Source organism: Taudactylus pleione, unplaced genomic scaffold (assembly GCF_031769625.1).
Source record: "Taudactylus pleione unplaced genomic scaffold, aTauple2 ptg000066l, whole genome shotgun sequence".
Classification (NCBI taxonomy): domain Eukaryota; kingdom Metazoa; phylum Chordata; class Amphibia; order Anura; family Myobatrachidae; genus Taudactylus; species Taudactylus pleione.
This window is the reverse complement of record NW_028284468.1, coordinates 27088154-27101695: the sequence shown is the minus strand read 5'-3', so window position 1 is coordinate 27101695 and position 13542 is coordinate 27088154. Positions and strand designations below refer to the sequence as shown.

At 48.4% G+C, this 13542-nt stretch overlaps 1 protein-coding gene across 3 annotated transcripts in view; it reads right to left on the bottom strand.

The window, feature by feature from the left end:
* Positions 1-11334, bottom strand: part of METTL22 (methyltransferase 22, Kin17 lysine) — a 179877-nt gene extending 168543 nt beyond the window's left edge. The window contains exons 1-2 of one of the 3 annotated variants that reach the window (XM_088466909.1): positions 11204-11334; positions 14-173 (exon numbers count right to left, since the gene is read on the bottom strand). In XM_088466909.1, the coding sequence (XP_088323035.1) occupies positions 14-119 (106 nt within the window). In that variant the 5' untranslated portion in view covers positions 120-173; positions 11204-11334. Of the gene's footprint in view, positions 1-13; positions 174-10702; positions 10845-10869; positions 11070-11203 lie in introns of those variants that run through there. The other 2 variants (XM_088466908.1, XM_088466907.1) reach the window with 2 other exon arrangements.
* Positions 11335-13542: the final 2208 nt, after the last annotated feature.

Genomic DNA, 13542 nt, shown 5'->3' with positions numbered 1-13542 from the left:
CACATATTTTTACCTGGCTGTCCAACTGCATTCAGTCTGACCATGAGATGTCTTTTATGAGGGATGTGAAGATGGACATCTGATAAAACAGTGTCTCTTGTGAATGTAATCTCTTCCATTTCTGCCTGCTCTCCCAGGTCTGCAAGTTTCTGTTCCCCAGTGTTTTGTGATGGCTAAAAGAATAAATAAATAACAAGACAAGTGTGTAGATTTGCAGCATAAGCATTACAATATTCTTCAGTACTGTATTTTAGTGCACCTGTCACTTGTACACAGTGTACAAGACAGTTTTGTGGCTGACCCAAGATTTATGGATTTGTCCCTCATCGCTCAATGATGTCACTAATTACCTGATTGGTTGTATGGTCATATATACTGTGGATAGTCCGCAAAATGACTGCCTTCACGTGCCTAGATATTGGGTAAAGGTTAACTTAGATTGTCAAATGGATAAAAGGAAAATACACATTACAGCATCAAATTATGAGTAGTGACTGTGGGGCAAAAACGAGTATTGGGGCTATTTAATAAGTGGGTTTAGTTATACCCAGTGACTTCCTAGGTTATGTAAGATACAGATATGTCCTCATACATTATTGCTGCAGTCGCGCCAGACAGTCCCTCTCGGTGCGCCAAGTCCTTTGCGTCTCTGCTAGCGCTGAGCGTCTTTTTCGCCCAATAATGCATATCAAATTAATCAGTGCAGTCTTGTGGTGCATCTTAGTCAACTTGGAGCAAAAAAGATGCTCGGCGCTAGCAGAATCACACGGGACCTGGGTGCTCACTCGCCGTATGGAGTATCGATGCTAGTATTAGGACGCATTTGAGACGCATATCTTTGGGATGTTTTCACCAACATATATTTTCCTAATTATGCCATAATTATGTCAATTAAATTATGGCTGAATGTCTCTGAAAAGAATACAAATATATGTTTCCTTGGTATTGAGAATAATCATTTCATTACATGCAATATAGTTTTTTTCTGGTAATTTCTAAACCTATGCCACTATATGGGGAGAGGGGTACCACAAATAGATCATCAATTTTCATCATGATTTTGACAAATAGAAACATTGTGCAAACTCATGAAAACTGTTATTTCCCAAACATCACTATTGGGATGTAGTCATGTCGCCGGTCACAACCCTGACAGTGGAATGCCTATCATAATCTCCTATCATAATCCCGACAGTGAAATGCCGCCTAGGGATTTATGATAGGCGTGGAAATACCGACGCCTATCATAATCCTGATGCTGGAACGCAGAGAACGACATCCGAACGAATGTAAGTCCGGAGTGCCCTTAGCATTAGCCGCAGGTGGGGGGGCAGATTAGGGTTAGGCACCCCCAGAGAGAGGTTAGGCTTAGGAACCCCACCAGGAGGCACCCCCGGTGGGTAGGTAGCGTTCCCGCTAGGCTGTTTTAGCGCGGCGCGGCACCCTGCCCTCCTTCTGGAGGGCAAAAAGCACCCTGCCCTCCAGGAGGAGGGCAAAAAGCGCCCTGCCCTAACAGCCTGCGGGAGCCGTTCTCACCCGCGGGACGCAGTGTCCCGCGGGTGGACAATCATGCGGTGACCCGGTCACCGCCGGAGAATAGACGCCGGGCGCATGCGCCCGGCATCTATTCTCCCTTTCTGCAGCGCTTGGGGGCTGCCCGGCATGTCCGCAAGCGCTGGGCACGCCCCCAAGTATGACGAAAAGGGGACGCGTCTTATAGACACGCCCCCTTTTCATAACCACGCCCCCTTTTCGGGCGTGCGCGCCTGCCGCCGGAGCTAGAGGGAACACTAGGTAGGTTTGGCATTAGGCACTAGTGGTGGGAGGTTAGGGCTAGGCACCAGTAAGGGAGGGTTAGGAAGGGGGGAAGGGGAGGTTAGGGTACTTACCTGCCTCTGTAGAGATCTTGATCCTGTCGGCATCCGCTGTCGGGATTTCAATCCCATTCCATCTCTATTAGAACAATTTGACAGCTGGGCAATATTTATGTGCTGGGAAAGTGAGTACAAATAACAAGAGATATGGTAAGAACTTACCTTTGTTATCTCTGTTTCTACGAAGTCCATAGGGTCCACAGGGTTGACCTTTGGGGTATAGGTTGGGAACCAAATCCGGGCACCACACAGTTAAAGCTTTTAGCTCCCAGGATGCACCAGGTCCACTCTCCCTATAACCCAACCCCCAAGCCAGAGGCACCTCAGTTTGTAAGTAGACAAAGGCCGGAGGAGGAAAGAGAGAGAGAGAAGACTGGAACACTCAGTAACCATACCCACAGAGAAGGAGACGGGAAACCGGTGACCAGTAACACAGCCCATATGAAGCCAGGTGCGTCAGGGCAGGCGCCCTGTGGACCCTATGGACTTCGTAGAAACAGAGATAAAGATAAGTTCTTACCATATCTCTTGTTTTCTACTACAGGGTCCATAGGGGGTCCACAGGGTTGACCTTGGGGATGCCGCAAAGCAGTCCTTATAAGGGTGGGGACGCTCCTGTGCTGAGAGGAGAATCCGTCGCCCCAAAGGAAGCATACTAAGAGGCAAAGGAAACCAATCCATAGAACCTTAAAAAGGTGCGGACAGAAGACCACGTGGCCACCGTGCAAGGTAGAATAGCCAAGGCGCCACAGTGATCCGCCCACAGCCCAAGTAGAATACGTGTCAACCAAAACAGAAAAGCCTATCCTATGTGTAGGCCCCTGAGATAGTCATACGAAGTCATCTACCCAATGTCAAATTATTGGCCGGCCATCCTTTCCTGCTAAATCCAAAGACCACAAATAAGGAGTCTGATTTCCTGAAGGAACTTGAACGGATCACATAAATCCGGAAAGGCCGGACCACAGTCAATGAGACCACACCAGCTGAGAGAACTGGTGACTGAAATGTCAGTACCATAAGTTCCAGAATAATATGGAACTTAAAGACCACCTTAGGAAGAGACACAGGGCGAGTGCAACTCACAACCCTGACATAGTGGACTAACCAGAAGAGAACGTTCCCAATTCCGACACTCTCATGGCGGATGCAAATGCCATAAGAGAGAGAGAGAGAGAGCCTAAGCTATAGACCATGTAATGGCTATCAAAGCTAGTGGTTCAAAAGAAGGTCCCAGGAGGGCACGAAGAACCACTACTAAATCCCAAGGAGCCCCTAAGGGAGATAAAGGGAGGCGGAATCAAGAAAAAACACCCTGAAGGATGAACCGGATACCAGAGAGTGGAGCAATTCCACATTCAAACCATACTGACAGTGCAGAGATCCGCACTGACAGGAAGGCCAGGCAGAGGGCGAGACCCAAGCCAGCTGTAAGGAATGCCAGAACTTCTGGAAATCCTAATCACCGGAGGATCGTAGCGACAGGTACGATACCATAAGAATTATGTATGCCACAGTCTGTGGTAGATCCCAGCAAAGTCTGGCCTATGTGCTCTAAACATCTCAATGATGACAGAGCCAGGGAAGCCTTAGGACCACAGTAGGGATGCAGTCAAAGACAAACAATCCAGGTCCAGGGAAAAACAAGGACCCTGAGACAACAGGTCCGGATAGTGAAGCAGTAGGAACGGAGTATCGATGAGGAGACTCCGAAAATCTAAGTACCAGCAACGTCTGGGACAATCTGGAGCCACCAGAAGGAAAGCCCCTCTGTCTTGAAGGAAACTTCCGAAGGCCTCGAGGAAGAAGGGAGACCGGAGGACACAGGTACACAAAGTGGAAGGACCACTTCACTGACAAAGAGTCACTGAAGGTTGCTTCAGTACCCCTAGTGCTGGACTGTAACACCGGTAGTGTGTGATAGAGTCAGAAGGCCATGAGGATCACCTCAGGGAGGCCTGTCTGCTCACCAGCAGTTGAAACCTCTCTTGGAGAAGAGACTAGTCCCCGGGATGCAAGTCGTGATGGCTGAGGAAGCCCGCTTCCCAATGGAGGGCTACCGGAATGAACACTGGAGAAATGGCCAGGAGGAGACCCTCGGACTATGTCAGAATGTGTGACATTCCTGTCATTGCCACCCAGCTACCAGTGTTGCCTAGATGGAGGCCACCGTTGTGACACTGTCGGACTGAACCTTTTCAGGTTTACCGTGACATATGTGTTAGGCCAGAGTGAAGGCCCAAGACAGCCTAAAGTTCCAACAAGTCAATTGGCAGGGCGGAAGCAACAGACGTCCAACTGCCCCAAAACGAATGCGGACCAGACAATGTCCGTAGCAAAGAATACCCTGGACGAGATGGCCATAGCCACCTGGACAGACACCGACCCTCCACCGGAGAGAGCATCATTGTTTGAACAGCGTTCCGATGGAAAAAAAACGATCTGGAGAGGAGCCAATTATGGCAAGGCGAATGGAACTGAGCACATTCCACCCTTCCAAAAAACACTCTGGATATTTGACCGCACATCACAGAGAGTAATGACATATGTTGACTGCGTAGACAACCGCACACTCCTAGCTGAAGAGTGAAGATCTTGTCTTGCGCCAGAAGAATTCTCAGATTCTGAGAATCCAGCAGGGCTCCCAGATGAAGAATATGAGGGATGCAGGGAGTGCTTTTTACCCATTGATTAAACATCTGTGCCCTGAAGAAGCCTCGGCTATCCTGACCTGGCTGTAAAGTACCTCGGTGATCCTGCTAAGAGCAGGAGGCCGTCCAGATACTGGAGCAGTCGGATACACTGAACAGGTGAACTGTCAGAAAATCCATAAAGCTGGTAAACCCCGATGGGGCTGAGGACAGTCCCAAAAGGCAGAGCCCGAAAATTGCAAGTGTTGCTGTGTAGAGGGCTCTATATGTATTCGTAGGTACGTGTCCTGAATATTCAGAGATACCATAGTCCCCAGGTGCCAAACATCGGATGATGGAGCATGGTGGACTCCTCCTGAGTCCAGGCACCCTTAGAATCAGATTCAGGGATTTGAGAGAGGATAGGCAAATGAGGACCAGTCGGCCACTGCCCCAGAAATAAAGTAGAACAACCAGTCCCTCGCTGAGATAGTGAGGCTAGCCTAAATAGCTCTGCTTACTGCAAAGACTGTATAGCTTTCTGGATTTGTAAGGCCCTGATCGGGTCTGATGAAGGGCCCGTGTAACAACGCCTGTGAGGAGGCCGCCTGAGCAATGAGAGGCTGTACCCGTGAGAGATTACAACTCCTACCCAAGCATCCGTGGTGACTTGACACCAGCACCGGGTGAACTGAGAAGTTCGGTATCTCACTATGGAATCCCCCAGATGTAGACCTGTCCCCTCAGGCTGAAGGTTTATCCTTAGGCTTAGAAGCAGGGTCGTCTGGAAGTCCAGGTCTGCTCGGTACTGGATATGGTGGCCCCTGTGGAGGCCGACAGCCTAGGAAAAAACAGGCCTTTAGACTGACCCTGAGGACCAAAAGACTTAACAGATTTAGTCAGATTGTAGTGGGAGTAGCTAAAGACGGTATCTTCCCATTAGTGATACTGCCAATGATGCCACAATCTTGTCACGGTCAGGACCAAACAAGATCTTCCCCATAGATGGTGTCTGCACCTCTGCTTTCCCAGAGCGCTGCCATAGGGTATTGCGGCGCATACAGTCGCAGCCGAAACCCTGAAGGTTAGAAGACTGGCATCCAATGTAGGTATTCCCACATATGACAACTGTATATTTCATGTGAGCGGCAAAAGACATTTGAACCCCAGACGTGTTGGAGGGGAAAAACGTTACAAATGCATCAGCCCAGTATGCAATAGTTTTAATCAACCATGTGATGGCCATGGTAGGACGGGCAACAGCCCCTGAAAGCGAGTATATTGATTTCCGGCAAAGTTACCACCTACGGATCCGAAAAATCTGTCCAGGCCGGGATGGGAGGCGTATTAACGCCTGTAACAGACAATTAACATGCAAATCCACCCCAGGAGGTGATTTCTATTACTTGTGATGACCCTCAGGGAATGGGAAACAGGAGACCTTTGTGACTCATCGTATCTGGCGACAGCCAGACTCCTGCCCTGAGAGCCACCCGCTCACAGAAATGGAGACTGTATGATACAGGTGCAGGATCTCATTCTCTATATCCAGAATGGACCTGGCTACCAGCCTCAAAGCAGGAATAATAATAATACTTAAAATCGGCTCCCCCATTTGAGAGGTAAGAGCCCAATACATCATCCAGTTCATGGCAGAGCCAACTGGGAAGTAACCACAGGGCGTATATCACGCCATTTTGTACTGCGTAAAAAACAACATCCACACAGGATAGCTGTTGTGGTAATCCCTGCAAGGGGAATGACAGACCGTTGCGGTACCAGAGGTAATTCATGTTATGTGAAAAACCCCGGCAGGGAGCTATAGTCTGTGTCACAGGGGTAAAGTGCAAGAAACTGCGAGATACCCTGAGATGACAATGGGCAGTATGGTGAAGTAACCCCAAGTGAGTTAAGACAACAGGGCCCGCCCGGCGATCCGCAAAGGAGAGGATCCTGAGAAAACAAACCGCCCAAGGGGGTCGTGTAAGGGGCCCGGCACCAGATGGCGCCGCATACATAACCCTTTGTGAGTCAAATCCTCCGCACTAAAACCTGCAGTCCAAGACTTGCAGGATAGCAAAAATGGGTGCAGTATCGCGCTCTATCCCCTGGTCAGACATATCTGACTAACCATCTTGGCGGAAATAATAAGCAGCGCCATACCGGTCCTGATTTACGCTAAGAATAGCTGCAGGGACCCACTATATTTTTGGGGCTGGGGGAATATATAATTTTTATTTTTACATGTATAGTGACACATGGGATGGGGGGGAGGGGGGGGGAATAAACTGGGTACCCATTGTCCCTAGGGCTGATGGTGGGGCTCTACTACGGAGACCTATTACCCCTAGGGGAGAGGGAGTTGATATTGCTGGGGATCTTTTGACACCAGGTGGTATTTTTGATGGGGACGGGAAGTGAAATCACAATTGGGGCATATGGATACTGGGTTGGGGGATGCAAAACACCCCCTAAGTATATATTTTTAAATAAAATATTTAAATATTTTTTTTTTCAAATAGTTTTTTTTAAATGTATTTAATGTTAAAAAGTGACAGTTTCGGTGCAGTTTTGATGAAAAAAATTGTCAGTTAAGTGGTAAACCACTCTGTTTCTTAAGGTGCCTATCCACTAGATGATTAAAATCATTCGAAAATCGTTTGCAGATTGTTTAAAAAAAAATTCTAAAACGACCAGCGATGCGCGCTCCCACTGGTCGTTTAGACTTTATCATCGGGCAAACATGCTGGTCAACCTGACAATAACGTCAGGTTCAGCATGCTTGCAGCCTACACGACTGCTCATTCCGTGTAGGCACATCACAGACTGACAAACGACTGCACGATTACAATGTCGTAATCGTGCCGTCTTTTGCCTGTCTTCTAGTGGATAGGCACCTTTAGAATCCACATCTCCATCACATGGTCTAGTTGGCTGGTTGAAATACAATCTGGTAATGTATGTGAGCAAATGACAATCAGCCATTTGTTCCCAAACACTGGAAAACCACAAAAACGGTTGTCTGTTCAATTTAAACAACTTGTCTGAATGACAGGTTTTGTCCCTTTTCTTGTAACTGATCTTATCGTAGAAAGCGGACATATCTGACAGGCCCTTTTGCTACAGGGCGTTGTGCAGCCTCCTTTTCTGTGACAGTGGACAAAATATTCAACACAAAGGTGCATTACCAAGTTAAAAACTTTAGCCTTGTTCTATTGCCCAATGCTGTTACGTTAAAGTATAAAAATGACATAGTAACACCTGGAGCATTAGAATAGTCACAGCAGCCCGTAAGGTTGCCACTTAACTGGAGGCACAATTCTAGTACCTAAGACTAACATCAAATCGACACTGTTTACGCCCATGTATTAGCCTAGGGAACTTTTTATGCTGCTATTTCACGCACATAGGAAACTAGCATTTATGCTGCCTGCTAACACAAATATTGCTTTGCTCTAAAGCAATATTTATAGAGAGCCATGGATACTGTGGCCCTGATTCAGAGCTGGACGCTCTGACACATCGCTCGCTCTAAATCAGGGCCGTCCCTCTGAATTTAAGAGCGGCCCCCTGGCCGCTCGCATAGCTGTGGGTGACCACCCACAGCTATAGTGAGCAGCCAAAATGATGGTCGCGACGGTCAAGACCATCGCGACCATTGGGCTTGCGACGAGACCCTTGCGGGTAGGGTCTCGTTGCCGCAAGCCCTGGAGTGCTTTTGGCTCTATCAGAGCCAAAAGCACTCCCACCGACATCACTAGTGATGTCACTGGGGCCGGCCCCAGACAGTAGGCGTTCCCATGGGAACGCCTCCGTCTGGGCAGCCACGCCCACCAAAGGGGGCGTGCTGTCAATCACCATCGACAGCACGCCCCCTTTGGTGCGAGACCCATAACGACGGCTTGGCCGTCGTTATTCGGGTCTCGCGCATGCGCATAACGGAGCCGCCTCCGTCGTGCGCATGCGCACTTGGCCAACATCGACCCGCTTGCGAGCGCTCATGAGCGGGTCTGAATTAGGCCCTCTGTGAGGAGGAATTCGCCCACACAGGGAAAAAGGAGGTGTGACCACACCTAAGGGCTGCCAGGTGGAGTCAGTCCAAGGAGGACTGAGGCAGACAAGTGTGTACACAGCCCAGGTGAGGTTGTGAAAGTCAGTCAGGCTGCTAGAGGAGATAGTCCAAGTGGGACTGTGGCAGCCAAAGAGACCAGTATGCCTGAAAGCCAGGAGGTCCACAAATCTCTGAGACTATGTTTTGTACAGTTGTGGCAGCCAAGCCAGACCAGTGGGCCTTGGAGCTATGGAGGCCAGGAAGCCGTGTCCAGATCTGCGAGGCAGGGAGGACCACAAAAGACTAATGGTGAATAAACACAGGACGGTCGTCAAGGACAACGATATCGTTGAAAGATCTCCTGGGTGTGCTGGATGATCGATATCGATCATCCAGCACACCACAAACCCACCGATTGCGGGTCTCTATAGTAATCTGGTCGATATCGACCAGGTTGGCCTGCATGCACGGGTGATGGACGATATAGTTATCGTCCATACATGCCCGTGAATCGGTTGTTGGGCACCGAAAAATGCACAATATGTAGTGTCCACTCTAGCTCCGTTGGCTGGCAGGGCGCTGGAGCTAGAGTGGACACTTCCGTGCGCCCGAAAAGGGGGTATGGCCATTGAAAAGGGGGCATTTCTTTAAGACGCGTCCCCTTTTCGTAACTCTTGGGGGCGTGCCTGGAACTTACGGACACGCTGGGCAGCCCCCAAGCGCTACTGACAGGGAGAATAGACGCCGGGCACATGCACACGGCATCTATTCTCCGGCGGTGACCAGGTCACCGCACATTTCCCCACCCGCGGGTGAAGACTGCACCCGCAGGCTGTGAGGGCAGGGTGCTTTTTGCCCTCCTCCTGGAGGGCAGGGTGTTTTTTGCCCTCCAGAAGGAGGGCAGGGTGTTTTTTGCCCTCCAGAAGGAGGGCAGGGCGCCGCGCCCCGCTAAAACAGCCAAGCGGGAACGCTAAATATGAACGATAACGATATGGTTATCGTTCATATCGTCCATTTTAATCATACCGTGTTTACGTACCATAAGACTGTGCTACATTTGTAGATTAGCTATCCATTAGTTAGGGTTCAAGCAGTGAGGTAGTGCCCTGAATAGGGGTTAGGCTTTTGTTATTTTTGTTGCTGCATGCTGACACCAGTAAAGCTCCATTTATTCATTTAACCTGAAAAGCTGCATATGTACCCTTATTATGTACATAGACAATGCACCGCTGACCTCTCTACTGAGCTAAATTACTCCAGGTTGTCACATCTAGGTAGACACTATAAGATTACAGTATCTGTCCAATCTGGCTGGTTGGAACGAAAATCTGGTATGGGAGTAAATGACAAACGACTATACGCTCCCAAATGCCGGAAAATGGACAAAAACGGATTTAACCAATTTGTCTGAACAACCATTTTTGTCAGTTTTCCAGTGTTTTGGAACAAATGATCAAATGTCATTTGCTCCCATAAATTAACAGATTTTTGTTCCAACCAACCAGATTGGACAGAATCTTAAGTGCTCATGTGTCAAGAACTTAAGGGGTAGATTCAATTGAGTGTGTATCTGAGCAAATAGGGTATAATTACAGAACAGAAAACTATTCGTTTTTGCTTGTGACACCATGGAGCGTGAACAAAAATTAGTGATGTTATCATGCCCAGGTAACCTGCATTATAACAGTGTGGTAGTATGTAGATTTAGTCTCAGCTAGGTGCAAGGACAGAATTTATATATCTATATAACAATCTTGTAAGGTATTTTCCTTCTCCTACATGCGAGCACAGTGGGAGCCACTGCAGCACGATGGGATAGGCCTTAGGAGGGAGGGATAGAGCGGGATACAGGATGGGACACAATGGAGGGTGGTGCGGAAATACAAGTGTATTGAGTTGTAAATCCTTTTACTAATAAACTGTATTTATTTATTAGTATGTGCCTGGTGACTATTTATAAAATATAATCTATAAATATAAAAATATGCCTTTATAATAACAGCTGATGCTTCTGCACTGAATAAAAAAACTTTGTGGATCCCAGGGACCCCCACTTTAAAAAATCAGGGTCCTACGCCACTGTTACTGAGACCAATCACATATAATGGCCTGCAAGCCTGTGTATTTGTTTGTTTATTAGCACTTACCATTTGCTTTTGTTGTACCTGTGTAATAAATGTGTAAACACAGTAATATCTGGGAGATGTACACCGCATTACATACACTTGTGTAAGTATACAGTGATTATCCCGGGAACTCAGGCAGGCAGAAGACATTAGCAGGAGACATAAGGCTAGCAGACAGCAGCACTCACCCGCAGACCCGGCCCCCGGGAATAGCGGCAGATTTCTGCAGCAGCTCCCTCTCCCTCCTCCTCCCGGGCGCGCTGAGATGACATCACCGCAATGAGTGTGACAGTGCGGGCTGTTGCTTCTCAACCGTACATGGACAGGGAGAGGGCTCTGTGTTATTTTCGTGCTGCTTAATCTATTATTACTTCCGATGGGAATAAATACGGTACAAAAATGAGAACTTGGTACCTGATCAGGCATTTTTACGTAAGACATACAGAGGAATTCATCAGAAAGGTAAACTATTCAAGTGCGTCACTTTAATATCAGACATAAGTTATTAGTTTCTTTATTTACCAAAAAGTCTCATTTGTCCTTGGGAAATTTCTTTTTCTCAGTAATGACCAAGTACACATGATGTTCTCCCAGAGACTGACCACAGGCCTGCCCCTCCCCCTGCTGTCACGGGTCACACGGTTGTGAAGTCAGAGGTCCTTTAGGCAGGTTGGTTCTAGTATCAATCAACCTTAGAGAGAGATAAAGTACCAACCAATCAGATTTTAAATTCCATTTTACAGGCTGTCTTTGAAAAATGACAGATGCTGGTTGGTTGGTATTTTATCGATCTCCCCCAAGGAGACGCCCAGGAAACTGTCCTAGCACGCCTGCATTTTTCTAACCAGCAATAGGCCAACAACAGACACTGTGCCTGATTCAGCTACCAGTGTGCACGGAACGCAGCTGCGAAAATATGCTAATGCCTGGCAAAGCACAGCCGGCATAAAGACGCCCACTTCTGCCTTCTCATAACCATCCGACCTCACTCTTATGTGTAAACATCGGTACCATCGACACACATCGGCCAGTCTATAAGCATTTACACCAGGTCTGACCAACCACAGATATTGAAAGTATCCTCACACGCAGAGAGATCTAATGCTGCGTATGCAATAGCAGTGGCTAATTTATACACGCCCATGAAATGACGTTCAAACGGACAGGCATGCCTGTGTTTTGCCAACCACTCCCCCATCATCACCCCTAAACGCTCACAGCCTATCACTCACTCTGGGATTGATTCCTCTGTGCGTGCACAATCGTAGTGCGATCACAGCGCATGCGCAGTTTGACTTCTATGCATGCACAATGGCTAACAATCGCTCCATTTGCAGTTGCATTTGCAATTGCTGCTGAATCAGGCCCACTATCCATATATTCAATTTATACTTGCAAAGCAGTTTACATTACTGCTTTTTACACATCACATGGACATATTCTAACCTCAAGGATGCTGGCTGCATGTGTTCAAGCGCTATAAGCTGACCCAATATCTTTTTTTCCCGCTGTGCTTGTTCTTTGGGTCTGCTGCCATCATATACAAATGCTGTACTCTGAAGCCTTATATGCCTAAAGCAAAATTAAATAGAAAAATCCTAAATTGAAACAGCCACTATCAGTCCTTCTCCTACATACATGAAATGTGGTAGGGTGTGGAATAAATAAATGTAAAAAAGCTCCATCCATTTTTATTCAGAGCTTCAGATTGACATACAGGGCCTAATTTAGACCCGCTCGCGAGCGCAGGACGCTCCCAAGCGTTTCGATGGTGCCCTAATGCGCATGCGCACGACGGAGGGAGCTCCGTCGTGCGCATGCGCGAGACCCGGTGAGCGACGGGGTAGCCGTCGCTCGGGGTCTCGCACCAAAGGGGGCGTGCTGTCGATGGTGAATGACAGCACGCCCCCTTTAGTGGGCGTGCCGAGGGTGTGGCTTCCAGACGGAGGCGTTCCCATGGGAATGCCTACCGTCTGGGTCTGGCCCCACTGACATCAGTAGTGATGTGAGGGAAAGGTGTGCAGCCCGAGGAGATGGAGTGCAGAGTCTTGTGAGAGGGGGTACTAGATTCCAAGCATGGAGAGGAGAATGCAGAGCCTGGAAAGCTAGATTAAAACTGCAGAGCATCATGCTGGGGGCAGGGAAGTTGGAAGATCTCATGCAGCGTTTGGCTAGGGAGACACTGCAGGAATGCTATTGGCTGTGGAGCAGATAGAGCATCCTGCTGGGCTGGCTCATTTTTCAAAAGTGAGTACCTCACTGCCTGTAGCACATAAAATACATGCTATAGTAGTGTTCACTCTAAGTCCAGCGGCAGGCAGGGCGCCAGACCTAGAGCGCGTGCCGGAAAAGAGGGCGTGACCAATGAAAAGGGGGTGTGCCTTTGTGACGCTCCTCCTTTTCGTCACTCTTGGAGGCGTGCCCGGCACTTACGGACATGCCGGGCAGCACCCAAGTGCCGCGGTCACTGTGGATGGATGTCGGTGACTGCTGCTCTGCAGTTTTCTGCACCCGCGGGACACTGCAGCCCGCGGGTGGAGGACAGAGCCCGCAGGCTGTTCAGTGGGGCACCACGCTGGAGGGCAGGGTGCTTTCTGCCCTTCAGAAATAGCTGGCACCCCGCTGAAACAGCCGAGCAGGAACGCTACTTTAGCATATACTGTAAATGCGATCCCTGGAAACCTATATTATTATTATCCTTTATTTATATGGTGCCACAAGGATTCCGCAGCGTCTCACAAAGTACATTAACAAATGAGTAAAACAGCGACTTACAGTACAAGACAATACAGAATAAGAACATAGTTTATAAACAGTGCTGCAGCGATCATAACACTCAAAAAAGCAGCATGGCGTCAGCT